A 27,030-nucleotide genomic window follows, 5' to 3' on the forward strand; every position below is an offset into this window, starting at 1 on the left:
CTTTTGTTGTCCTGTGGTGCATAGATAGAGGTGAGAAAAAGGTTCAAATCCTGACGATTCTAAATTTATATAAAAATGTTACCAATAGTCAAATCACTCCTGCTAATTTTGTAGCTGGTACACTTGTTTAGAATTGGTAATCTGAAAAATGAATGTTCTTTTCCTTAGCAGTTGTTATTATTATTTAAATCTTTACTAGTTAAATAAGATTCAATTATATTCTAAATTTGATTGGGCATAAGTGTAACACTGAGTTGTGGAGTTATATTTGTAAGTTCTTGTTAGACTCTGAGTGTAATTCTTGCTTAGGTCATTGTCTATTTCCCGTTGGCTTATTCTTGGTCACCCGCTGAACTTGTTCTAAAAATATTGTATCCTTTTGATTTCTTGATTCGTTTATACATATTTTTTGTGCTGGTCGTAACAAATTGGTGACCCCTGATCTAAAGTGTACGGTGGCCCAGTTTTCTTTTTCTTAAAAACTTTGAAAATAAGTTACGCACAAAGGATGGGTCCGCTTTGCCTTTTTGGATAGGGTACCGTCTTGTATGATTGAATAGTTGATGCCAGAATAAGCATATGTTGGAGTAGACTAATGGACCAATTGCTGCACAGCCCTAGATTTTTCCCTAACTTAAACAGGCAATAACAAAATCCTCCTTTTTGCAAGCTGTAAGTTATCTAAACTATTCAGTACTTAGTATACAGAAGAAGCCATCAAAATATGTCTTCTTCTTTTTTTCGTAACAATAAATGTCATCAATTAATTAGCACATAGACAATATTATCTCATTATGACGTCACACCATATCCCTAGAGTAGAATTTGTTTTTGTTTTTTTTAAATAAAAGATGGGAGGATTACGGATTTCAATGATAAGTGAAGAATAATGTTGTGCACACTTGAGTTGGTTCTCCAGTCGTAGTATTTTTGTTTTTTCTGTTTTTGCAATTTCGTACATTGTAAAAATCTTAACTGTGTAGAGAAATGTTCTTCTTACAAAAGCCCTCCTTGATTGTCATGGTTAAATTATTGTTGCTGCAATCATTAGCTGTTGAAATAGTATAAATATTATAAAACAATGATTGAGAAATTAGAGTGAATTATTAACTTTTAATATAATTTGACGGACCAATCGCAGCAAAGCAATGGCGGTAACTTAAACAAGGAATGACAGAAACCTAATTCCTGAGTTATCCAAGTTATTTAAAGAGCCCTGTACTTATTAGTACTAAAAAACCTTTTGAAAACGTTTTACTTTTTCCTACAAAGTGAAATATGAAGAAAAGATGATTATTTTGAAGGTCATTCCCAAAGAGATATTTCTAAGAAAAATTATTTTTATATTTATAAGAGCTTGGAGCCCTCTCATAGGCTTCATTATTATTTTGTAAGTATCACATAAGTCTTTCCTCCAATTTCAAAAATAGAGGGAGAAAAAAAGCCAGAGTTTTTCCCAATCAAAAGTGTTATTTTGTATTAGAAGGAGTAGAGCGGATAGTAGGAACTGGTTACATGAAGAAGTGCTATTTTTATTGTAGAGTATCAATGCTCTCACCCAATGAGGAAGGCTTTACTATAAAAAGTATCAACCAATGGAGATGCGTGGCTGTAAAGCAAAGACTTGATTGGAGGGGAGGAGCTAGAAAGCTTTGAAAATATCTTGAATAAGAAAGCCTCTTTCGAAAAAAATAAAAATATCCTAAGAAAAGGGGGGATATGAAGGGGGGGAGGTGGAAATTGTATCAAGAGAGGATAAAAATATTACACAGTAACAGAGTCCTTATATATCGAGAAGGAATGGCATCTTCCTCCAAGGACAATGCTGAGCATATTCATTCGCAGCAATCAGGACAAAGTAGTGTAAAGGATCATCTTTCACTCCTTTCTCCTCCATCCGTGAACCTAATGAAGACCTCTCCAGGAAGCAGCTCCAGCAGTAGCAACAACAACACTCTCAACAACAGTGAGAGATATCAAAGAACACCCAAATGTGCACGATGTCGCAATCATGGAATCGTCTCCGCTCTCAAGGGGCACAAACGCTACTGCCGATGGAGAGACTGTCTTTGCGCCAAATGCACACTCATTGCAGAGAGACAGCGTGTCATGGCGGCACAAGTGGCTCTTCGAAGACAGCAGGCACAAGAAGAGGCTGAAGCAAGGGAATTGGGGATATCTATTCTAAGGCCCGAGTCGGATCTAGAAGAGTCCTCACATGAAGAATCCTCACCATCACGTCAAAACAGTTGTTCTTCACCTGGCCCGGCTGAGTCTTTGGAGAAGGAGATGATCAAACGACCCTTTGAACCTCTTGCAGTTCAAGGAGGAGCGGGAATTGGGGGTGGAGAGCCTCTTGGAAAGACGACGTCATCACCACAAAGTAAGTACACATTGAATATAAAGTACTTTTGTGGGGGGTAAATGATGATATGCAGTATTAGCATAAAATTCTAATAAAGTACATACATTCATTGAGAAGGGAAAAAAACTATTATTTTATGATGAAGGAAGAAGAAAAAAGACATTCCTCCTTTCCTAGAACATCTTTTTCATAGACCCCCCACACACACACACACATTTTAATTTATTTTTATCATCTCTACATACACATACAGGGTGTGTAAGCTATCTATGCTCCCACTTTCCGGATCTCTCTTAGGCAAACACTTAGGTGGGTGGCAACTGATTTTTTTTGTTAGGTAGCTTTTCCAAACATGCACCAGTTGGAAAAATGGAATCAATTAACGAATCCCAAATATTTAGAGTTCCTAGCCCACGTCATGGTATTTGGGGTGGTTAGCTCCGAAGGCTACTTCATGCCTCTCCATGTGTTTCCCCAAGGGTTCAGGGTCAACTGTAATGCCTACCTGGACTTTCTAGAGAAAAGTCGGTGAAGCCCTGGATCACCATGGTTACGAATAGGAGGCCTTACATGTTGACTCGCCCCCCTGGTACATATGGAAAAAAAATATATCAAATGGTTTCAAGACAATTTTGACGACTACTTTTGTTCCCCAAATTTACCGGATCTGAATTTGATAGATTTTTTAGAATGGGGCGTGATCAAACGACAAACCAATCACTACAGACAAACTTATCAGTCAGATCATGAAGGAGTTCCAGAATTGGTCAAGGGACCAAGTGGCGAGGTCCTGCTCGACCTTTCGTCCTCATATAGATATTGTAATAAAGGCTTTTGGGGATTTTATCAAATAAAAGAAATCAGAATCCGTCAACCTTTCACAATTTGGTTTTATATACATATTTAATTTGATAACTTGTTGTAGAGAAAATATCGTTCGAAAAAAAAAAAAAAAAAACCTTTTGTGACAGAGATAGCTAGCGCACCCTGTATATCTCCTCTTCCCATTGTTTATTCGTAACTAACTATGTACATAGAAATCATCCTCATCATAATCTGATTCTCTCTCAGAGTCCTTCTCTCTTCAAGTTCCTTATGAAGGATTTTTTTTATTATTTTTACAATTGGGGAGGTAATAACTAAAAAGTACTCAACCCCTTTTGACTACATATGTAGTATGTAGTCAAAAGGGGAATATTTAGCGTGTGTATTTCATAAACAACAACTTTGTTGGGTTTTTGTTTATGACAGTTGGATAGTTTATGAGACTTAAGAGTCACACACAACATGGAATGGAAAAAAGAGGGAAAGAAAGGACCCCAGAGAACGGTAAGAAGTATGGTTATATATGGCATGTAATTAATATATGTACATTTATTCAACACAAGAAGTAAATATATATATGTATAGCAAATTGAAACGCAGGCATACAAAAAAAGATAAAAAAATAACTTTTTCCCCTATTTTTATTAAAAATGAGGAAAAGAAAGGGTTCTGCTTTTTTTTTTTCTTACCTTTTTGGGTTGTTGTTATTCAGTCTCTCTCTCTCTCTCTTCTTTCTTCTCCTTCCCGCTGTTTCCTAAATAAAAGGGCCTTTTTTATGGCTCCTCCTATTTATGTTATTAATCTTCCTTGCTCTATTTATATGTAGCTTTGATGCAAAAGTAATATCGTATCTTTTGCTTTATTCCAATGTTTTTTTAAAGAAATGTTACAATCCTCCCATTTAAGCCAAGTATCCCCCTTTCTATTTTACAAATTGTTGACCCGAGAATCCAACTTCATAATCCCTTGGGCTGTTGGGTGGATATATAAAACTTCCCATCCAAGCTACCGGAGCTTTTGGTGCGGCATCAAAGATAAATCCGACCTGGCGGTATCTTGCTGATATCTTATCTCCTATTCACTAGCGTTGACCACACTTTTTTTATCTCCATCATCAAAGGGTCGAATTTTTGAGAGCAAGGGTAGAATTAAGCAAAAAAAAATCGAACCACGCTTGTGCAACATGAACCGAAAGAGTCTCAGTCCCGTATACATCTCAACTTTTCTTTGAGACTTCAATACTTGACGTGCAAGATAATTCACGTCTGAAGCAGGCAAGCGCAATACAGTCCAAAAACGTTTGTAGCATACACTTACACCCTTCAAAAACTTTTTTTATCGTAGGAGACCAATAACGAACGATATATATTTTGTTTAAAAAAGACCGGGAAATACGAAATTACTTTTTCCCTCGCCTTATATATATCAATGTTGATAGAAATACAAGGTTATACCATCATGTAATCGGGCTTGCTATAATTTTCAATCTGATGTATTGTTCAGACTGCTGACAACACAACCACTCATCTACTATGACGTCAATATTAAAAGCCTAGTGGAAGTCAAACATCAGTCGTAAACGCGTTATGGTATAACCTTGTATTTCTATTAACCATGATATATATATATATATACATTTATAACAAATGAATAGAGCTCTTTATTCAGTATCTTTAATAAATATCATCAATTAGAAAGCAACTTTTATATAGGGGTGGCCGATCAACCCAAAAGCAAGCTAGAATGGTTGATTTTATTGTCACAATGATGTATTTTGTTCAAAAGATCATATCAAGAACAAATTAAGTCAATATTGAATCATTTTTCCACAAATTTTATTTCTGATTTCTTCTCTTACTTCATAAGCAATTTCCGTCATGATCGGTTGTCCAACTATCCGAAGTTTGATTTGGATACTCCACATAACAGGCATTTCTATTGCTTCAGCCACTTGCCATAAACTTAGGAATTAGCTCTGATTCGATTCAGAGATCCCTACAGAGTTTATGATCCTTTGAGTATCCGAAGTACACAGTTTGTTCTGCTTTAATTTCTTTGTCTTCAAAAGGAAAAGTCCGGACTGTATACTTTGTATCACAGGAGAAAAACAAACCTTAATGGACCTTTTGAAATTTAATAAGAGTTTCATTTGAGTTTGATAACTCTGATTCCCTTAATAAATAGAGAATGTCGTTTAAAAAAGATTATTTCCATATGGTCATTGAGGTAATAAAAATGGTTTTTGAGGACGGAAACTTTTCAAGACATAACTTTTTCATCAATATACAAGTGAAAGTCGAGCTAATAGTTCCCCATAAAAGTATGACACCCTAGATGCTAAATCAATCATTAGAATAAGATGACCTTTTTTGTGACCTTTTACCTCTAATATGACCTTAAAACTATTACATTTAGTAGGGAAATTCATTATAACACTAAGAAAATATGGCCAATATAAGAACCTTAATTCAAATTAAAGATTTGAACTATAGTTTTAGGTCTTGAATATATATGAACTAGTACCACAAATTTGAATAATAAGCCATTAATTAACTCAAATATGTTTATAAAAAATTGGGTTGTACATATGTAAATATTCGGTTCATAAATTATTTGGATTTATTTTCATGATTTTAGTTCAAAATTGTGTTTATGCTGATGCACCCCATGGTATTCTTTGATGAGTAATAACTATTGTCAATTTATGATAACAAATTAGTGTTGAAGAACACGTCCTATACTTGATTCAACTAATTAGACTGTAGGGAAAAACGTTATATAGTTAACTAAATATACGAAAAAAAGTTGTCAAATCAACAAATTAAACTTTTAAAAAAATACATTATTGTATAAGTGTAATTTGGCTTCTTCATTATTAATAATAAACAGGACGAAGTTTGAAAATCCTTTGAATATTTTGGGATATTATATTGTATCTTTAAAGCATTAAAATAACGATTCCCTTACAGCCTCCAACGTTCCTGAGAGTAATCGTGATTGGAACCATCTCACAGAAGATGTCAAATATTTACTCTTTATTACTTTAATGCTGTTATAGGCTCCTCTGTTGAACTTTCTCCATACGAAATAGTCGCTAAAAGGAACCAAAGAAGTTAAAAGTTATAAAGTTTTCACTTGATAGCAAAAAATATTAACTTTAATTAAAAAAAAAAAAAAAAGATTTTCCCCAAATATGATCTATATCGTTTTCCTTTTTGAAATAAGAATTCTAAAGGCCATGAGTCTAAAAGAGAAAAAAAGATGAGTTATTTGTAATTAGGGGATCAAATTCTACTAAGTTGAGCATTTGCTGTTTTTCTACTGTTTTTTTCTGTTGAACATTGCTCTCATGAATGAAAATAATACTATTTAACGCTATTTAAAAACAAAAAAAACGAAACCGAAAATGAATTATATTTGAAGAATGTTTTGCCGAGAGCAGCTTAGCTGTCATGACGCTTAATCAAATTAGCTGCGAGCAGCTGTAAGATACAGTCAAATAAACAAAAAATCAACTCCGTATCTAGCAATGAATTACTCCCATATCGATCCTCAATTCCACTACGAGTCGAACAAGGACCTACACTTTTAACTCATCGGTTATTCTTCGTCATTCATGATCAAACCCCATTTGTGGTTAGACTTTATAGTTTATACGTGTAATATGTTCTCTCCTCAAAAAGGAAAAAATAAAAGAGAACAGCTTTAGATTATATAAAAAAAAATATTATAACTACTACAAAAAGCTGGTCCGTTGTAGGTGTAATGTTTTCATCCTCTCCTAATTATAACTTAACCAATCAACGTTCAAAACATTGATTATGAGAAAAGAAGATAAACCATCATCATCTCACAGTCTAATACACTTTATGTACATTTTTATGTTAGTGAAGTAACGAGTATTTCCCTAAATTAGAGACATTGCCCATAATCAAGCCCTTTGTCCTCTAAATAGAGTAAGGGAAAGAATGATAAACAGAAACGAAAATTTAATTAAATTGGGAAAAAATATATGTCTGATCTTTTAACTCGTTCATCTCTAAAAAAAAAAAAAAAAAGAGGTAATAACCACTTATCTATTCAATAAATAAAAAAAGAACTTTATACCCTTTTGAAGTTTTTTTTTATATAAGATTTAATTCCCTGAATTTATAAACAAATTCACTTCTTTCCGCTTTTTTTTATACTATATATATGTATACACAATATACTTTCTTCAAAACGTTGGATGTACATATATATATATATGTATTTTTATCAATGGGGGGAACGAGAGATAATTCAATGGTTGCTCTTTGACAAAAAATAAATAATAATAAAATTAAGTATTTGAAATATTTTTAGCTTCTTTTTTCTTGTTGAATAAAAAGTCTTTTATATACTATACTTTATATAAAGTGACTACTATTCAGTGATGTGAGTAGAAGGAGAAATGAGGATATTATGTGTGAAGTATGAAGATAATAAGGAGAAGAGATTATTTTGGGATGATTCATATTATGTAGAGGAAGGGGTTAAGTATGTATGGAATTGATGGAATGAACACGTAGTAGTGGGGAGGAGAAGGAGATGGCGATCAAATAACAATAAGGAAAATAAAAACTGGGAAAGGGAAGAAGAAGTGGAAAGAGTATTATTATATTTTAAAGGGACATTAATTCCATTGGCATTCCTATCTACGGTGATCGCATTATTGGACTCACTAATCATTTTTATATAAAAATATTGTCATTTTTATAAGAGCACATTGGTCAAGCAGGAAAGGGAATCCTCGTAGAGAAAGAAATATATGTATGGGTACTAGATGTGTTCTTCAGGGCGGTTTGTTTTTCAACTTTTTTTCGAATTTCCATTACGGGTAGTGCGGAAAAAGTTTGTATATAGATTGAAAATTACCTATGCAAAATTACATTGTCCTACAAGGTACTCTTTAGGTCGCACATCTAATTCAAATAATAAAAAAGGCCACAAAATATTTACTTTGTAGTGAATATAGATTTTAAGAATATATTTTTCATTTTTTTTATTGAGCCTAAAAAGAGAAAAAATGACAAAAATTTGATGATCCTTATATGAGTTCGCTATGAAGGCCGCCTGGGTTAAGTAGTAAGAAAACTAAAGCCATAAAGTTTGTGCAGCCTTCAAAAAAGGGGAGAGACTGTCATTAAGGTTGAGGAAGGCCGTATTGAATAAATACTGTTATTCATCACTTGATTTTGTTCTCACTACATTCACAAACTAGTTTTTTATGTATAAAGTATGAAAAACAATTTCCAGAGTAAGCTTAAATATAAGGAATGGGGGAAATATGAAACTGGGATATTTTTATAGAAGATAAATTTACGGCATTTCCAAAGATTAAATGCAAATAATGTGTTCATTGAATAGACAATCATTAGTTAAAGAATATAAATTTTAGAAATGTTGGAAAAAATATTGTTCAAGCTAAGTAATATTTTTGTTTTGTTTTTTACAACCAATTTGGAGGGTGTTTTAAATGTGTATATGTACCTACTCTGACATCCAAATGTACATTAAACTTTAATGCATACGGGAGCTTATAAAATTTGAATTTTCTGCCATTTTGTATTCCCAGATAGAAACAAATAAACATTTGTATTCTTTGACCCACCGTTCATTTCTATCAACAAAGGATTCTGATTAAGAATGTTAAAAATAAAGAGTAAAAATGTAGCATTCAAATTATGACCTCTAGCTTTTTGATATCTTTGTCAAAAAAATATATCCATTTGAGTGTCATAGAGCCCTTTCTATGATGGTGTGGGCGGGGATCACGTTATACAGTCAGATAATCCTCTTCAACATTATTGAGAAGGGGAAGTTACAGACTACATACATATAATTTGATTGACATGTAGATTGAGAAATGGATACTTTAGATCAATAAAACGATTTGTGATGATTCTATAATCTTATATCAGAACCAGGCATCAAGGCAAGGCCCTCAAGGATGTTTCTTTGGGAAGGGAATTTAATAAAAATTTAAGTTATATACCAATTTCTTTTTTAATAATCTCTTTTTCAATTACTTCGGCGAGTTTTGACACTGAATAATGATTGAGGGAATATTTGTGAATGAATATTTCCTTCAAAAATAATTTATACTACATTTTCTCTATAAGCATTTTATTAAATGCTTGATTATTTTTCGTCCTGGATCCTCCAATGAAACTAAAAAATATTGTTTCTTACACATTACCAATAATGGAACTTTGCAGTATTAAATTTATATGCTTATAAACTAATATTTCAGAAACTACTTAGTTTTGATTTCACATAGGATTTCGTATTTGTACAAATAATAAAACATAGTAATATTCTCTTTAATTTTTCAATCTTGGCGTTGCAAAAAATATTGGTTCCAAGAAAAATAATTAGGTCTTCCAATCTATTAATTATCATGGTTTTCATTCATCTCCTGAATCAAACTCTATATTCACACTAGTTAAATCTATTTCAAAATGCTATGCAGGCATAATAATAACAATAATCAGCTGAATCAAAATTCGAAGCATACTTACAAACATTTTTCAATTTCAGTATTAATATTTATTTATTCTTAAATGGAATTATAGTCAGTAAAATCTCCCAAATCCATCATAAATATTTTGAAAGACTAAGAAAAAAATATATTTAAGTTTAAAAATTTGAATAAATATTAAAATACCTTTCATAAAATGATCTGTTTAAAACTAGTTTAAAATTAAACTATTGACAACTATTACAATTTGCATGTTTTGGTCAACTACTTTTTCATATCATCAATCTATGAATGTATTTAATCTCTATGTATGAATCTCTGGGAATCAGTATACAAATTAACAACCGAGAAAAATACAAGGGAGGTGTTGATGTTTTGGATATGTCCTTTTTATATATTATGTAATATCTAGTCACAAAACCTCATATATATTACCATAAATAAATTATTGTATTATTTGAAGTAGGAAAACTACTTCAGATTTTGTTGTTAATGTTTTATTTAAAACAAAAAAACTCACAAAATTAATTTAAGTTTGCTCTTTGACATTACCAAAAAATACACCCATTCAAAAACAAAGAAATAAAAAAATCCCATTTATTTGTTTTGATTTGATCCCTTTTTTTTCCTATCCTCATTTATAAACAATGACAAAAAAATGTAAATATATAAATGAAATGGCTTTTAATTTTATATTTTAAACATTTTATCTGAATTAGTTTTTTTGGAAGATTAAATTCGCTTTCTTGATTAAAACTCTCCGATTACTGTTGGAATCGAAATATTTATTCATACTCATCAGTGGGGACAAAACCATATGGAGCCATTGCATGCCCCCCCCTCCCCACTTTTGCAGAGATTTTATAATTATCACAATAAAAAATTTCCTTTTGTCACCTTTTCATTCAAAATGAAATATAATATTTTACCATAAATAATACTTAGTTTAGGGATTACATCTTTTAATTGGAAATTGAATGTAAAATATATATTATATACTGAGGGAGCTTGATTTAGGAATTTTTTTAGATAAACACAACTGTTTAAAAAAACAAAAAAATTGGGAAAAAGTTAGAAAAATCCATAGCTATTCACAAAAAATTAAATTGTTAGTCAAAAAATAGCAAAAACTTCACAGCTATTGACAAACAATTAAACTTTTTGGAATAACATTTCAAAAACCCACAGCGATTAACAAAAAATTACAAAAATTCACAGCTATTCAAAAAAAATTAACTTTTTGGAAAAATAATTCAAAAATTAAATTTCAAATATAAAATTTTTTGGGGAAAAATTTTAAAATCCACAGCTATTCAAAAAAAATCAAATTTTTTGATCAAAAACTTAAATATTAAATTGTTTCCTCGACTGAATAATTTGGCCGAATGCAAATTGCAGCAAAAATTCCTTAATTTGAGGAGGGCTACCGCCCCTCTAATCCTCCTCCCCTTCGGAGGTCCCTGCAAATACTTAGAAAATTTCCCTTTTTTTCATTTACATTGAAATTTATACTATTTAATAAATTATTTTTGAAGTGGGAGAGGGAGATGCTTTAAGCGACAAATATGAAGTAACCTTTTCAAAATATAGAATTCCCTAAGTATAGGGATTATATTGATAGAATTAATGTGCAGTAAACTGTGTTTATAATTATCTATCATTTTAAAATGAGTTGAAATGTCAAAAAAAAAATCCAAAAAAATATCCTTTTTTTTTTAATTGTTACTCGTTCAAATTCAGTCTCTTCTGAAAAATTTAAATCTAAAATTTAAGGAAAAGATATTTGTCTTTTCTAAAAAAAATTATTTCTCAAATTTGGTATTCATTTAAAAACAAAAAACTTTTCATTCTAAATTGTCAAAAAAAACCTTAATATCATAGCCGCTTCCCTCCAAATGACGTCATCATTCTTGAATTCGGCTCCTCCACTTGAAAAGGCATTCTCGCGTCGGTGGTACACATTCATATTTAATATTGAACATTAATTGACAAATATCTCATTCAATATGGTCGCCCTGGTTCTGAACAACTCGGTGAAGAAGCCTCATAGGAGGTGGGCTGGAGGGGCTTCCGTTATATTTTACCAACAAAGAATCTTTGCTGAGTCTGGAAACCTATTCATGATATCCTATAATATAGGTCAAGGAAGTTAGGATCAGCTGAAGAAAATGGGAAAAAGAGTATAATTCTTGTATTGTTTTGTTTTTGCAGTTTAGGCTGTGGTAAGGGCCGTTTTTAAAGTGAGTAGAGACTAGGACAAAGAAAAATGTAGCTGAGTCTTTCTTTTTTCAAAAAAGAGGGCAATCCTTTTTATAACCTTTTTTTTTTTTTTTTTTTTAATTTGGCCCATATTTCATTTTTCTTCCTTTCTTAAAAACAAAGGTAAATCCTTTTTTTCTTTATATGCTTTTTTTTATAAATGTCTTTTCTGGGTACATAAGGATGGATTTTGTGGGAGGGTTTTTTCCTTTTCTTAACTATGTCGACTATGTAGGTAGTGAAACTTTGGAATCGAGTAAAACCGGTTGTTAAAATACTCGGGGACATTTTTAACTCCATATGCTTATAGCCTTTATTACAAAAATTCATCTGAAGACCATAATAATCAATGACAACAATTGGGACGACTTTAGGCTTGTTAAAAGAAAAGAAACCAAAAAACAAAATGGTAGCACTAACAATTATAAGAATGAATTAGAGGAGAGGAGATTAGCTGCTATAACGTTTATATAAATCAGCTACAATCAGCTGTAAAGAAGGAGTAGGATGAGAAGACAATAAAGAAAGACATTTGCAAAAATTACTTTGGTGTAGATCTTCAATTATATTCAGAGTCCAACAAGGACTCACCAAGTGTAATAGAATTACAAGGTTCGACAATCATGTTTAAAATTGATGTACCGTACCGACTGATAGGCAAGACAGACAGGTTTTGACATCACAAAATTCATGAAAATAATTCCATTATTTATCAAATATATGGCTTTTGTAACATGTATCACGCTTTCCATAAGTACGCTCTGTTTGCGCTAGATTCAATTCCAATAATTTTGTGATCAAAGAGGCAACCCGCTCTGGAAGGCTAATTGTCAAAAATTTGAATTAAAAAAAGGAAATCGTCAAGTCCTTCCCTTACATTTTAGCACTGTTTTGGAGATTGCAAAGGGAATAAATATTAATGGGGGGAAAATAAGATAAAAATGTATTAAAAATAATGGATTTCTTTTTACAATTATTTCAATATTGTATATACCTCCTTCCACCAGTATCCCAAATCCAAAAAACGTTCCTGACTACTGCCCCAAAACCCCATGCTTCCCTCAAAATATTTCTATCTTGACTGAAGAAATCTCTACATACAATACTACTCAAAATTGAAAGACACTAAGAAGGGTATGGGTCTTTAATTCTGGAGCACTCTGTAGTAGATATTGTTAAACTATAGAAGGGTTTTGTTGTTAATGTTATATTATTTCGTATTATGCAAACGAATTAAAGAATCAATTCAATTATATATATATATTGTTTGCATGTTTCTTATTGGTTTCTTATGTATTATATGGTTATTATATATAATTTTTTATCTGCACCTTGCGTAAAAATGTAATGGTTATCATCTAGTATAAGTCACAAACAGACTTTTATATCAAAAGAAATAGTATTTTTCTTATTGTACACTCGCAGGAGAAATAATGGTTGAATCAATTATCTAAAGAACTACGATTCATTCAGAGCATTTATCAAGTGATTGTATGTATGAAAGTGTATATAATATATTGGAAAGCTGTTTATACAATTTATATTGATATCAATAACCCACAGTGTTCTAAAAAAACGCTAGGAGCTTCTTCAATTTGATTGCAGCGTAATGATTATTCTCAAATATGCCAATCATGTAGCTTTTTTGGGGATGTGTAAAAAAAATCAAGGAAAATTTGGATTTTTTTTTTAGAGAAGAGCAGCTTAGCTGTCATGAGGTTGTATTAGATCAGCTACAAGTAGCTGCGGCAAGGGGGAAGATGGAAATAAACAAGGACATGGCAAGAATTACTCCGATGTCGATCCTCAATTCTACTCTGAGTCCAACAAGGACTCACAAATATAAATCTACAACAAATCATGAGGGTTATTCTCCTTCCTTTATGATCCCACATAAATTTTCAATCTGGTTTTGAATATAATTGAATGTAGTAGGAAAGGAAGTTGACTCCTCAGGAGCTAAATATTAATGACAACAAGTCAGGATCATAAAATTTACTCCTTAGTTTGCCAACTCCAAAAAAAAAATGGAAGAGCTGAACAAAAATCCTCTGGATTTTCATCACTACTTACAACTCCTCAAGAAATCCTCCAGTTGTATTCTTCATCATTTATGAGTACACACACTAGGTATTACTGTATACATAGAGGTTCTCTGGTCAAGAATCAGAGAATAATGATAAGGGCTTTGAAAAATAAAAGACCACTTCTGAGATTACCAACCAGAAACGAAAAATCCGCGCGTATGGTCACACTTTTATACAAATTTATATATATATATAACTCACACTCTATAATTGTTGCATCCTGAAGCGTTTTTACTCACGTCACAAGCATTGAAACCCTCATCATATTGGAGGATTATAGTTGTTATTTTACTTTGTATGTAGCATAGGGCTTTGTTTGTGTACGTTCTCTAGAGACTAAAGTGCATATTAGTAATCCTATCATATTTTTATTTTTTTTTACTTTTGTTCAAAATCTTATTAGACTTCTTTATTCTTGAGGAGGGAACACATCATATGAATTGGTATAAGAATCATTATATTGAGAAGTAACGAGTGAGTGTGCTCATGAAAAACAGTGACTGACACTTAGGATTTCTTAGGGAGTTTTCTTGAGTTATCAAAATTGAGGGTATTTTGGGCATGTTACAAAAAATAAACCAAATATTGACAAGTAAACCCTTACAATTTGAAAGAATGTTTTGAAAGAGATCCGCCTAGCTGTCTCACCGTTATATAATGGGGGAAGGGAGGAATAGCTATAATGAAGAAAATCACATTTGTTTGCTGCTAATTGAGGACTGTAAATTATCCTCTTTTTCCATGACCTTGAATCAATATACATAAACACTTTGAACCATTCGAGTGATTAGTTCGGTTACTATGTTGTATCTAGTGCTTTCGACCGTTATCCGTTCCATAAATAATATAGTGAATTACTTTAATTTACAAATTGAATTTGTTGAATAAATAATTAAGTATATTTCACAAGCAATTCTTGTTTAATACTTTTAATATAGTCCTAAACAGTTAAACAATTTTTATTAACATTGGATGCGTTTACATTCAAGATGGTTGATATATATTTATGATGGCATCAATGAGTATTCAAAACATCTTTTAATAGCTTTGATAATACTGTAGGATTCAAGATTATGACGAATCAAAACCTTGATTAGATTTTTTATATGAGTAATTTAACATTTTTTAACAAAAAGCACAAAAGTTAACAAAAGTTAATTCATAAAAACACATTTTCTTTTCAGGAAAGTCTTATTTTTTATAAAGCAAAATAGGGATAATCCTTTCAAATATGTTCTAAGGAGTGTTTCAAATTTTCCTTTCTCGTAAATTCTCAAAAATAATTCCGTATATTCAAATATATTCTTTGATTGCAACAATCGAAAGTGATGTATTCTTGAAGATAAGGTAATTAGGTTAGGAGAAATTTTGTGAGAAGAGAGGACACTCTATACATGGAAGGCTCCCATTTTATTTATTCCTATTTTCTACTCTTAATATTTATCAAACAATTATTAAATTACCCAGATATTGGGGAGAGAGGGCTTGGTTTATGGAATTTTTCCGAAAAAAAAACCAAAAATAAATTACTATTCACAAAAAGTTATAAAAATTAAATTTCATATATTAAATTTTTTGGAAAAATATTTCAAAAATCCAAAGCTATTCACAAAAAATTGAATTTCTTGGAAAAAAAATTCCAAAACCAACAACAACTTATTAAAAATTATAAAAAAAATCAAAATCCTCAACTATTTACAAAATACAAACTAATTTCGTGGAAAAAAATTACAAAAATTTATCAGCTATTCACAAAAAAATTAATGTTGTCGGTAAGAATTACCAAAATTTCTCCGCTATATATAAAAATTTATTTTTTGGGAAAAAAAAATTCAAAAAATCCATAGTTGTTAACAAAAAAAACACATTTATTTTGGAAAAAAAATTTTAAAATCCCCAGCTGTTTTAAAAAAAATTATTTTATCAAAAAAAATTCAAAAATTAAATTTTTTGACAAAAAATTTAAGAAATCCATAGTTTTTGACAGAAAACTTAATTTGTAGTGAAATCAAAGTTTACAACCACTGTAGACACTTTCTTCTTTGGTAGTCAAGAATTACAGAAAAATTAATTAATTAAACTTTCTTTTACTTAACTGTGTGTATGATAATTTCCATTATCTAATTTTTTCATTCATGACTTTGGTTATTAATTATAGTTAATTGATAAGCTACATATAATGATATCATAACAATTTGTAAAGAAAAATTGTTAGAGAGGAAGAATGAAATACCCTGTTTCTCCCCCCTCGAATGGTATTAAAATCATTAAAATACAATGTGAAACGTGGTACAATTTACGTGAAGCTTTTTATATAGATTTTTGTATCGATTTTTACTTCCCAATCAAAGACTTTTTTTCAACCATGATAAACTTATAATTACAATAGAATAAATAAATAAATGTATTTATGAATTACGGATATAAGTGATGTAATATATAATAAAAAAACTACAAATATGTAATTGCAATTGTTATGGGTTGTCAAGGGAACTTAATGGTATATATACTACTTAATTGATGGTTATATTTTTTGATCAATACTCCACTAATAATTAATTCATAAGCTTATTTTCCGTCATGTATTTTGCGATGATTTAAATACATTCGTGATGTCACGATATCAATATTTGTTTCCCGGATCTGGGTCCAAAGTAAGGATTGGTATTTTAATACTTATTCGAATAGTAATTTCATTAATTTTTGATCTCATGAGTAACTATCTTTAATTTATTTTCAGAAAAGTGTAAATTATCCTCTCAAGACTTTGATGACTACAAAGAGACTCAAATACCGGAAGAGAAAACACCCCCCTTATCTTTGGATAATAAAAGCAAACCCTCTTCCTTTGACTCTGAATTGGAGGTCCTTCAAAAGTTATTCCCCAATAAAAACTTGTCTGAACTCTCAGACAATCTCTTGCTTTTCAATGGCAACACCATGTCTGTGATTCAGCATTTACTCTCAACGGCATATTCCTCGTCTATTAGATTAATAAGCGATCCCATTGATCCCTTCCATACTGACAGCCGAAGTGTTATTGGATCAAGTTTTCCTGTCAGTCCAGCAAGATTTGCTTATTCTGCACATCACAGATACTTTGCAGCAGCTGCAGCCGCGGCTGCAACTGCTGCTGCGTCTGTTGGCTTGACTTATCAGAATAATGGGTCCCTAAGTCAACCTCTTCCTTCATTGACTCTTGCAAGCCTTCATCAACCACGACCAACACTCTTTCACGCAAAGAACATTACAGAGATGCAACATATAAACCATGGAATTATTACTGGTAAATAAGATATTACTTTAATAACTTCACCTTTCCTCTAAAAAGAAAAAGAAAGAGGCCCCAAAATCAGTTGATAGTAGTTAGACAATTCCTCTTCCTGATTTAGGAATTATTATTGAATAACAATTGTTGGGGCATGAGCGTTGTTTACTTCTATTCGTTTGTAAACAAAACAATAGATACGTCTTCTGGTAAAATAATACAACTCTCTGAATGATAATATTATTTAATATCTCAAAAAACTTCTGAGCATGTGTAATTTTTTGAACAACAAGCTACAGACTCTACAATACCTTGTAGATAACATATATATTTCTAGTTTGTTCATGCTCTATTGTACACAGCTTAGAAAGAAATAACTTAAATTCAACCCAGATTTTCTGGCTAACATTCACGTCAAAGCCCTTTCCGATTTTATAGGCGTTACTCTGTTGGTTGTTATTCCATATAATGTAATTAATGTTGCCTTATTGCCTTACTTCTTGAAACAAAATAATATTCTAGAAAACAAGATACCATTTAACATCTTGTTTTAACATTATTAACATATTTAAAAAGAAGACGAGGAGGCATAATAAAATAAATATACAGGGTCGGCAAAGAAATATTTACCCTTCGTTCACACGAAATCAAGGCTTTTGTCAATGTGGTAAAATTGTTTCGGTCAAATACTAAAAATAAACAAAAAAATGAAATAAATATAAAAAAATAGATCGTTCTAAGTGCCTTAGAAGCCGAGAAAATACCATCTGAACGTGACCAACAAATTACTTTATACTTAGATTAAACCCCCCTCATCAGATTGTCAAATACAAAAAGCTCTTTAGGACACATTTTATTTACCTCTATGTGTTACTGTATACCGTAGTTAAAGAACCACTGAAATAGTAGATCTAAAATAAAAGGTTTAGTGAATCATAAGTTTAAAAGAGTTCCGTATTACTGTATAAGTAGCCATATTGAACTTTTAATTATATATATAACAATCCTTTCATTCACTTATATAAATGATAAAGGTATTTGAAGCAAGTTTATATAAAAGATAGAACACAAAATTAATCAAGGGCCTCTATATTTGATAACAATGAGAGACAATATACCTTTTGGCAGTCTATCTAAAATGTATACCTATTATTAAAAGTATATATAGATAGTATGAAAACCATTATGTTTTCAATACACACCCATATTTTTGGAAAGCAAACCAATCAGAATCATTAGTTTGTTTGTTTGATATCACTTGAATAATGTATACAAATGACAAAAGCACAATCAAAGGATATAATAATACTATTTGTAAGCATTGAATGATTTTGATGGCGTGTTATTGCCCCGACTCTTTATTACCATATAGAAATATTTATGTATAAATATATATATAATTATAGATGATAAATGTAGTCTTGGATCTCTCACAGGGAGTCTGGATCGATCCTCAGCGGGCTGTTGCAATTATTTCACACCACAAAGCAACAACAACAACGTCGTCAAAACGTGTTCTTCTCAACGACCAACCTCAAATAATATTGAAAAATGTGAATAGCTTTTCCAGAAGTTGGCATCGTCAAATATGTTATGTTATGAATAACCTTTTTCTTTTTTTTTAGATTTCTTCAAAAGATATAATTAATTAATAATAATAAGATGAATATTTTAGCTCTCTTTTTCATTTATTTCAATGCATGTTAATTAGACTAGAATGACATATAATTGTAAATGAAATTACTGGACGAACAGCAAAAAAAATATATTTGAATAAAAAGCTCGTGATAAATTAATCTTTGGTGTAATTAACAAATTGTAAGGATTGGTGTACATTGAATAATAAATAGAATTAATACAGAAGAAGAAATTAATTATTTAAGAAGTGAATAAAACTAAAATACAGATAAAAATTGAATTTAAACTTTGGTTCGTTATTATTTATTCATGCAAATAATTACTTATTGGTATCCATTCGCTAAGTTTTCTCATATATTTTTGAGCCAGGATAAATATATATATATAGAGAGAGAGAAGGATATTTTAGGAGGATTGAGGACTTTACTTCTTGCTCGGCAATCCCGCATTGTAGCTGTAGTCGGCTTTATTGTGCATTATAAGTTTATTATCGATGAAATAAAAGCTATCAGATCTTGTTTCATAGGGTTCATCAATCATACTCTGAATTGTTTTATCATCCAACTTTGGAAAATGATAAATATGCTCACAGGAGTTCTTGCTTCCTGGTATACAGAATCCAAAGTTAAAATCAAAGGTCTTGAGTAGTCTTTCCTTAAAGTAATGACGCTCAATCATACGAAACTCCTTGATGGGTTTATTCCCAATAGAGAACTCAATGGTAGCTCCCACTGTGCGTAATTTTAAAAACTCAGGTGTAAATTGATATCTGACAAAACGACCATCTCCATTCTTATCCAACTCCGGCTTTGAGCCTTCCTCCTCGGGTAGTTTGAATATTTCAAATAGTGTAACATTGGAATCAAGGTCACGAATTTTGAAACGAGTAAACTCCACATCATAGACATTTGCCTCTGGAGGACAGAGGTACTCTTCTGAAATTTTTTCGAATTTGAGAACATCTTCAGGAGTAATGGAAGAGGTTTCAAGGCCTGAGGATGTTGAAATCTCGGGCTCCTTCAAACAACGTTGTTGCTCAGTCGTGACACTCATTTCGAATCTATGAATCTATTTAATAAGTACCAAGCTAATCAATGTAAGTAAGTACGTGGTCTTGATAAAGATATTTCTGTAAGTATAATGTCATTATACATATATATTAAAAGCAGGTAAGCCCCAATACCTTTGCTATCTCAAACCATGTATGTATATTTAGCTTTTAAAAGTTCATATTGACTTCTAATTGGTGGATTTTATTAGAAATTCAAATAATAAAATATTTCATTCTTTCCTCAACTAATTATAATATATAAATAATTATATAATTCCTGATTCATGCACGTCATTAATCCATTTATATGGATTCCAATTCCATTCAAAGTAGGTACATTTTTCATTGTTGTATGTAGGTACAATACTCTACATATTATTTGAAAAAATTAATCAGAAGAGAGTAGTCATAGTACGTCTCTAAAAAATTAATTAAAGTACATATTTTATTATCAATTGTATGATCTAAGAAATAGTATGAACGGTCTCATCATAGAAGAATGTACGCTATGCTATTTTTTTATTTCTATTTTAAATTCAAAAGGGAGATCCCGGAGGAAAAGAGGGAGGTATAGGGTGTGTAATAGCTGTAGCACAGGTAAATGATCGAATCTAAAACAATGTTATTGCTACGAAGATCATAACTCTTGACTGTTTGTGAAAAGAGGGGGTTCATCATGTTCCATGGATCATGTCTGCGAATTTCCTACCCATTTGTGATCTTCTTTTCAACTTCATATCAGTGACTCTTTATTTTTGTGCTTTAGCATTTGATATTTTGAGTGTTTATACGTTTTATCAGGAGGTCAATAGACTATGGACTCTAGTTCTTGCTCTTACTATAGTCACAGCCATTCTTCTCTCACAAATACTATCCTTGAAATGGTTCTACGAGGAAAGGAAGCTATACAATCGCTACAACGATCCTATAAGGACAGCGGCTGTTGTCATAGTTCATCTGTGTGGGTTTGGAGTTCTTTGGCGATACTCCAAGCTATTTTCTCCAGTACACATCGAAGAAGTAAAGCGTGAAATGAGAGATTTATGTGTACTTCGTATGATTCACGCCTTCCTAGAATCATCCACATTTTTAATCGTACTAGGCTATCGAACTCAGTATGAAGAGCCTCTTGCCATTGTTAACTACATTTCAATTTCACTTAGTCTCTTTAATCTCTGTTGGTCATTGGCTTCCTTCAATAAAAACGTATATCAAAGAGATGTGCATAAGCTCGTGCTTACATGGATCGGTGTGATATTCCAATTTATTTGGAGACTAGGAACTCTTTTTTCCAGAATTTTAGCATTTATAATTTATTCTTACGCTTATGGACCATGGATATTCCTTGTGGTCGGACTTCATTGGAGTGTTATGTTTCTTTGGTTGATATTCACTCACACAGGAAACGGTGGTAAAAGGACTCTAGCGTCTACGTTTATCATATCATACATTCATATATTTGACTTCTTAAACTTTGATTGGAAAAACACAAAGTTCAAAATAACGATTTATTATTTGATCGTCTTTGTAGAAAATTTATTATTGACTCTGTTGTGGAATTATAGCCTCAAAATTTCACTCCAATACGATAAAATCGAGCGAAGATATGTACTTCTTGTCGTTGTGTCTTCCATCCTTTCGGGTCTTCTCTTTATGGTACTCTACTACAGATTTTTTCACGTAAAAAAGCTCACTGAAGCCAAAGAAATATTTCCTAAAAACAATAGTGACTTTAACAAAAGGACTTCAGAGACTGAGACCAGTTATCCTGAAAATCCAGAGAGTGCCAGAGCTGTATTTAATTGTGCTTTAAATGAAAACTATATTAAAAAGAAAAAGTTACCTCGAGTTATTCCAGTTCCTCCTTTAGTCGGAAATACTACTTCCGGCGAAAAAAAGTTCCATGCCGTTTTGGAAAGAGCCATTACCTCAAACTACTGTGTCCGGAGTAGAGCGAAATATGGGTCAATTTACTCATTTAAGTAGAGGTATGTGTCTGGATTTCATTACACTTAAGCTTAAATAATAAATCTTTTTTGTTCTGTATAGATTTATCCATTGTTGAGGATTTTGGCTCAGACAACCATGACAAAAATAGTGGAAAGAAGTTTGAAACATCTTTATGACCTATGTTTTACCAAGATTCAATATTTCGTTGTAGAAATGTTATAGTTTAATATATACAGCCAAATACGGATGAAAACAACTCCTCGGTTCCAGTAAAAATATTGTTTTATCCGGATTTTTCCCTTACCCAAATTACTTTCTTGATTACTTGGAATACTTTGTGGACATGCACACTGAAACTAGACAATTATGAATAAACAAAGCGTATTTATTTACAGTTTTTTGCTAAAACAGATTCCTAATTATTTCTTTCATCTTCCTCAACGATCAAATTATCGAACACAAAAATTATATTATTTAGAATAAAGAAGTGATATAAGAAAAAATAGGCCGTGTGAATTCCTATAATATTTTTATCTTTCTATCACATAATTTTTTAGGTAAAATTTACGTACAAAAGTTGCACTTATCCGGATTTCTTTAGTATCATGTTGCTTTTTTGAATAGTAGTTTAGCCAGTTCAAGACTTGTGACTGGCGAAAAAGTTACTTTTGAGAGGTTTTTTCTCGTAATCCGTATTTGACTGTATATTTTAATGTGTGTGCTAAAAATGAGGATGTTTCAGACGAATTGTACAAATTTATTCACAAATGTTATAAAAATCTGCAGTATTAAATCATAATTTCATATGTATATTATTTGCGAATAATCATGAATGTTTATTAATGTGTTCTTATATTTTTTGTAATTAAATTTGCAAATAAAAAATATTTACGTCTGAATGCGTCATTTAATTTCTAAATGATTCATTTTTTTGACTAAAAAAAATAAATACAAGATCTTATTTAGAAGATTATTTTCTTGTTGAGAAATAAATTCAATTAGAACAAAGCATTATTTTTTTTATAAGGTCATTTTCATGGATTAAGCCTGAATTTTTATCTACAATAATACTGTAATATCTCTGTTTAATTCGGGGTTGATCGTTTCTTGTTTTGTTATAGAACGTTTTTTCATTTTACGATCCTTTCATTAATATAAGAGTAATTTTCTTTAAAAATTGCCTTTAAAAAAACTTCTGATCACACTAATAGGCTATCATGATAAAAAGAGGACATTTGGCTAAATTAATATCGGTTTTGAGAGAATGGAGGTGAAAAATTTTATAATTAATAGATTTGATTTTTTGGATCTTGTTTTGTTTTAATAGAAGAGCTTAGAATTTGACTATAATAAGCCTATATTCAACTATATGCAGGCCCACGGCTACAGGGGAGAGGTATTTTCTACACACACACGCCCTGAATAAAATTTTGTTACCAAATTTGTTGAAAGGACAGTATTTTTATTGAGAAAATGAAATTATGTCGGTGAAATTTGAAATTGTGAGACACACTTAGAACTTAACAATATTCATAGTTATCAATTTTTTTTTTTAATTTTGTCAAAGGTGTCCCTCCCCAAGAAAAATTATGGTAACGGTCCTGACTATTCGTCTCAAAAAACAAAATATTAGATGAATTTATACAAAATTCTCTGACCCTCACCCCCGGCCCCCCTCGGATAGAACGTAAGTATACCGTGGCTTAAGTATAATTATGGGGGTGTATTGATGAATTATCGTAGCTGGATCTCCTCTTTCGCAGATCCATCCCCTGTCCACACATCACTCATCAACTGGGATCAGTTCTCTAGATTCGTCGGTGCTTGTTCCAATTTTAATATAGATAGATCTATCTACATGCTCATATTCAGTGATAAATACTAAGGATGTTTCACGTCTCCCCAGTTTTTTAGACATAATTGGTATCCGACGGTATTTCTTTGAATGAGGGCCCGTGGAAACCATAATGTGAGACTTTGTTGATTGTGGCATTTCGTAAAATTGAATTAAAAAGTTGTCGAAAAACTATGGAATATTGAAGTTGTTGTTTTTTTAATTCGAACTGTTAACTACGGCATGTATAGTTATCTAAGGCAGTGGTTCTTGAGTAGGGTTACGCATACACTTGGGGGACTTGGAGACACTCAAGGGAGTACTTGATATTTTGAAAGAATATTTTACATGTAGTGTATCACTAAAAAAAGGTTGAGAATCCCTGCTCAAGAGGGCTTTGTATTTGTAACTCAAACTATATACACATACCGAGTGTTCCATTAAAATCTGAACACTTTGAATTTTAACCTTCAACAAGACATAATTTATTAATTAACAATATAATTTCAACAAAACTAATAACATAAATATATGTGCGTCACAGCTGTCTTAATAATTAATGTAGTCCTCTATCGTTGCGTCCCAGTGCTGGCTGACATTGGCTTTGAGGGCCTCGGTATTTTGATGACGAACACTGCAGTTCTTCCCAGGACTATAAGGGGCCAAAAGTGTAAAAAAAAAAGAGTTCTAAATTACTCGAAAGACTAATTCAAAATAGTCTTGCAATGGAGGAGATGGGCTTCTTTCATTGATGGTGTCAAAAGTAACCTTTCCATCCTTCCACGGCTCTTGCCACCCACTTTCAGTGTGAAGCCCCGAGATCTCTTGCATGAGCCCTCACAGACTTGAAGAGATTGGTCTGGTGCTTTAGCTCATCCGAATCCAGTTTGGCCTTTTTATGAGCCATTCTTCCTCTTCAACGTTTTGGATTTGCTAACGGCGTAAACGGTTGTACTGGAGACACCCAACTGCTTGGAGTACGTCAATGGAAATTCGTATATCACGTTCAAGCGTCATTTTCTCTAGTTGTACGTAAGCTTGAGATCTCAGGTTTGTTTTGGCTTGTAACTCATTGTTTATGTTTTAGTATATAGAAATATGAATTAATTTCAATCACTCAACCTTCCTTAATTATGGAATTAGTCAGTGTTCAGATTTCAATGGGCCGCCCTTTATATGAAAAGGATCTCATAATAATACTAATACATCAAAATGACTATAAAGTACTGATGACCACACAGAGGGCAAGACCGAACAAAAGAGATGCAGAAGCGACTCGAGAAGAGTGAATCGTGGAATACAATTAAGTTTATTACAAGAGCTAATACACGACCATATATTTCAATCAAAAAAGGCCTTGTGAGTTCTAAAGAATATCTGAAACCAGTTAAATATGCACATCAAATTCACTACAGCTAGAGAACGGTTTCTCCCCTTTCTATTTAAGTACATTTAAACATATTCAAGTGTTGGTTCATAACATGCCCCCGTTAAAGTTGAGGCATGTCCCCTTCAGATTTTATCTAAGGCCAAAAATGTCCCCTCCTCACCGATTTTCCAATTTTAATTAAGTAAAATATAATTAATTGTCCACTCTTCCAATTTAACTACACTCCCCCTGCGGTATCGAATTGAAAGTCATGACTATTCGGAATCAAAAAGTACAGAGCGTTCACAAATTGAGCTACCCTTGTCTTTAACGAGTATTGCTGTAGGACTTAATCAACAGCTTAAAAGTTCAAATAAGATTTTTTCTAATTGGATCAATTGCCTAGAATGATTAATTCGAAATTTGGTTTGACAACAGGCTTATTCTTCATTCATAAATATTACGCAATTATATTCAAAGAAATACTGGAGAATAATAATTAAGCTTTTGCAATTATCTATTAAGAATAAAAGTAAGATTAATTTGTCAAATCATTCTGCTAGGTAACAAGGGAGTAATTTTATCTAGACTAAATGTACATACTCTTCTTTTGAATTTCATTCTTTGTAAAAAAAAAAATCAATTATTTAAAATAAAATAAAAAGATTCAAAATGACGTAATGAAATGATTCAGTAGTAGTTTAATTGTGGTTTTTTCTCTTTTAAAGTAGATTGAAATCCATTCTGTCCTAAGTGCAAGGCTATTTCTAAGACATACAAATATTAAAAGGATTATTGTAAAGTAATAATATTGTCTTAAACTCATAGCTAGTTACGAAAATCATGTGTATAATGGGCATTATAAAAAAAAGAAATGAAAATCAAAATGTAAGCCTGACAATTTGAAGAGGAGATCAGCTACGATCAATCATCTGTGACAACAGGGACATCCATAGAATTATAATCCTTTTTTGGGGGAGGGGGGTTGATTTGGGGATCAAGTGATTGGTTGAAAAAAAAGGGAAAAAAATCTACGTCATTTTTAACTCAATTTCATCAAGAGAGTGTCTAGAATTCCATGGCTTAATGCATCACTCCACTAAGCTCCCATATCCAGTTTAAAAGTGTAGAATTGTTACAAAATATGAAACCAGGATTAAGAGGTCATCTGCACAAAGTGTTGGATTTTTCGTTTCCTTTCTCCGATCGCTTAATACATGTTTGATTGTATATTACTTATATGTAATCATGGCAAAGTGATACACCACAAAAATATATTGATAAATCCGGGGAAATGAAAGGATGTTGGGACAGTAGTCCACACTTTTAGTTTGACCCCATAGAACCTGAACTGTGTACAACCTCTTGTCTCTGCCTCTGTTAAACAAATTGATTTTTTTAAATATTTGGAATATATACAAGTTCATAAAAAATGTTTTCATACAAAATTCCCTATTTATATATCTTTATTTGATCTTTGTAAGGAGTTACATAAGATCTCCTACGTACGTAGGGGCCCATTTATTTATTACGCATTTCAGTCTGGGATGCATATTTACGTATATTGGAGTATATATATCTTGTCTGGTTTTTCCGTCAGGATAAATTATGGACCGGTAAACAGACTCTTGGGTAAATTGATGGAAAATGATGAATGCAAATATTTGTTAAGTTATAATGATCAAAACCATTAATTTCGGACTGTTTCCTGTTTTTTTGCCACATACTTTTGAATAAGTGAGAAATCGGGAATCCATGTATATTGTATATATTACACAATGACGTAGGAGCTCAGTGTAAAGTCTAGGCTTCACATATTTATTTCTATTTTTTTGACAGTCACTTGATCATTACTTGTGTAATAGACAACATGGCAAAAGTA

At 31.6% G+C, this 27,030-nt stretch overlaps 3 protein-coding genes across 5 annotated transcripts; 2 read left to right on the forward strand and 1 right to left on the reverse strand.

Annotated features, from left to right (window-relative positions):
- The first annotated feature begins 1,729 nt into the window (after window positions 1-1,729).
- Window positions 1,730-19,224, forward strand: LOC121130380 (uncharacterized). Of its 3 annotated transcripts, none has more exons than XM_040726128.2 (3): window positions 1,730-2,383; window positions 16,779-17,324; window positions 18,743-19,224. In XM_040726128.2, exons 1-3 carry the CDS (start codon window positions 1,801-1,803, stop codon window positions 18,865-18,867), a joined length of 1,254 nt encoding a protein of 417 aa, XP_040582062.1. In that variant the 5' UTR covers window positions 1,730-1,800; the 3' UTR covers window positions 18,868-19,224. The 3 variants fall into 3 exon arrangements, 2 of the variants coding, with proteins under 2 accessions (XP_040582062.1, XP_040582061.1); XM_040726127.2 differs by having other exon boundaries at window positions 1,777-2,383; window positions 18,713-19,224; XR_011783851.1 differs by lacking the exons at window positions 1,730-2,383; window positions 16,779-17,324 and adding an exon at window positions 18,484-18,620 and having other exon boundaries at window positions 18,713-18,851.
- Window positions 18,976-20,120, reverse strand: unc-119 (unc-119 lipid binding chaperone). Its single transcript, XM_040726129.2, has one exon. It carries the CDS (start codon window positions 19,995-19,997, stop codon window positions 19,368-19,370), a length of 630 nt encoding a protein of 209 aa, XP_040582063.1. The 5' UTR covers window positions 19,998-20,120; the 3' UTR covers window positions 18,976-19,367.
- A 348-nt stretch (window positions 20,121-20,468) lies between these two features.
- LOC121130408 (XK-related protein 6) lies at window positions 20,469-22,894 on the forward strand. Its single transcript, XM_040726164.2, has 2 exons — window positions 20,469-21,983; window positions 22,045-22,894. Exon 1 carries the CDS (start codon window positions 20,686-20,688, stop codon window positions 21,979-21,981), a length of 1,296 nt encoding a protein of 431 aa, XP_040582098.1. The 5' UTR covers window positions 20,469-20,685; the 3' UTR covers window positions 21,982-21,983; window positions 22,045-22,894.
- The last annotated feature ends 4,136 nt before the right edge of the window (window positions 22,895-27,030 follow it).

Source organism: Lepeophtheirus salmonis, chromosome Z (genome assembly GCF_016086655.4).
Source record: "Lepeophtheirus salmonis chromosome Z, UVic_Lsal_1.4, whole genome shotgun sequence".
NCBI classification, from domain to species: domain Eukaryota; kingdom Metazoa; phylum Arthropoda; class Copepoda; order Siphonostomatoida; family Caligidae; genus Lepeophtheirus; species Lepeophtheirus salmonis.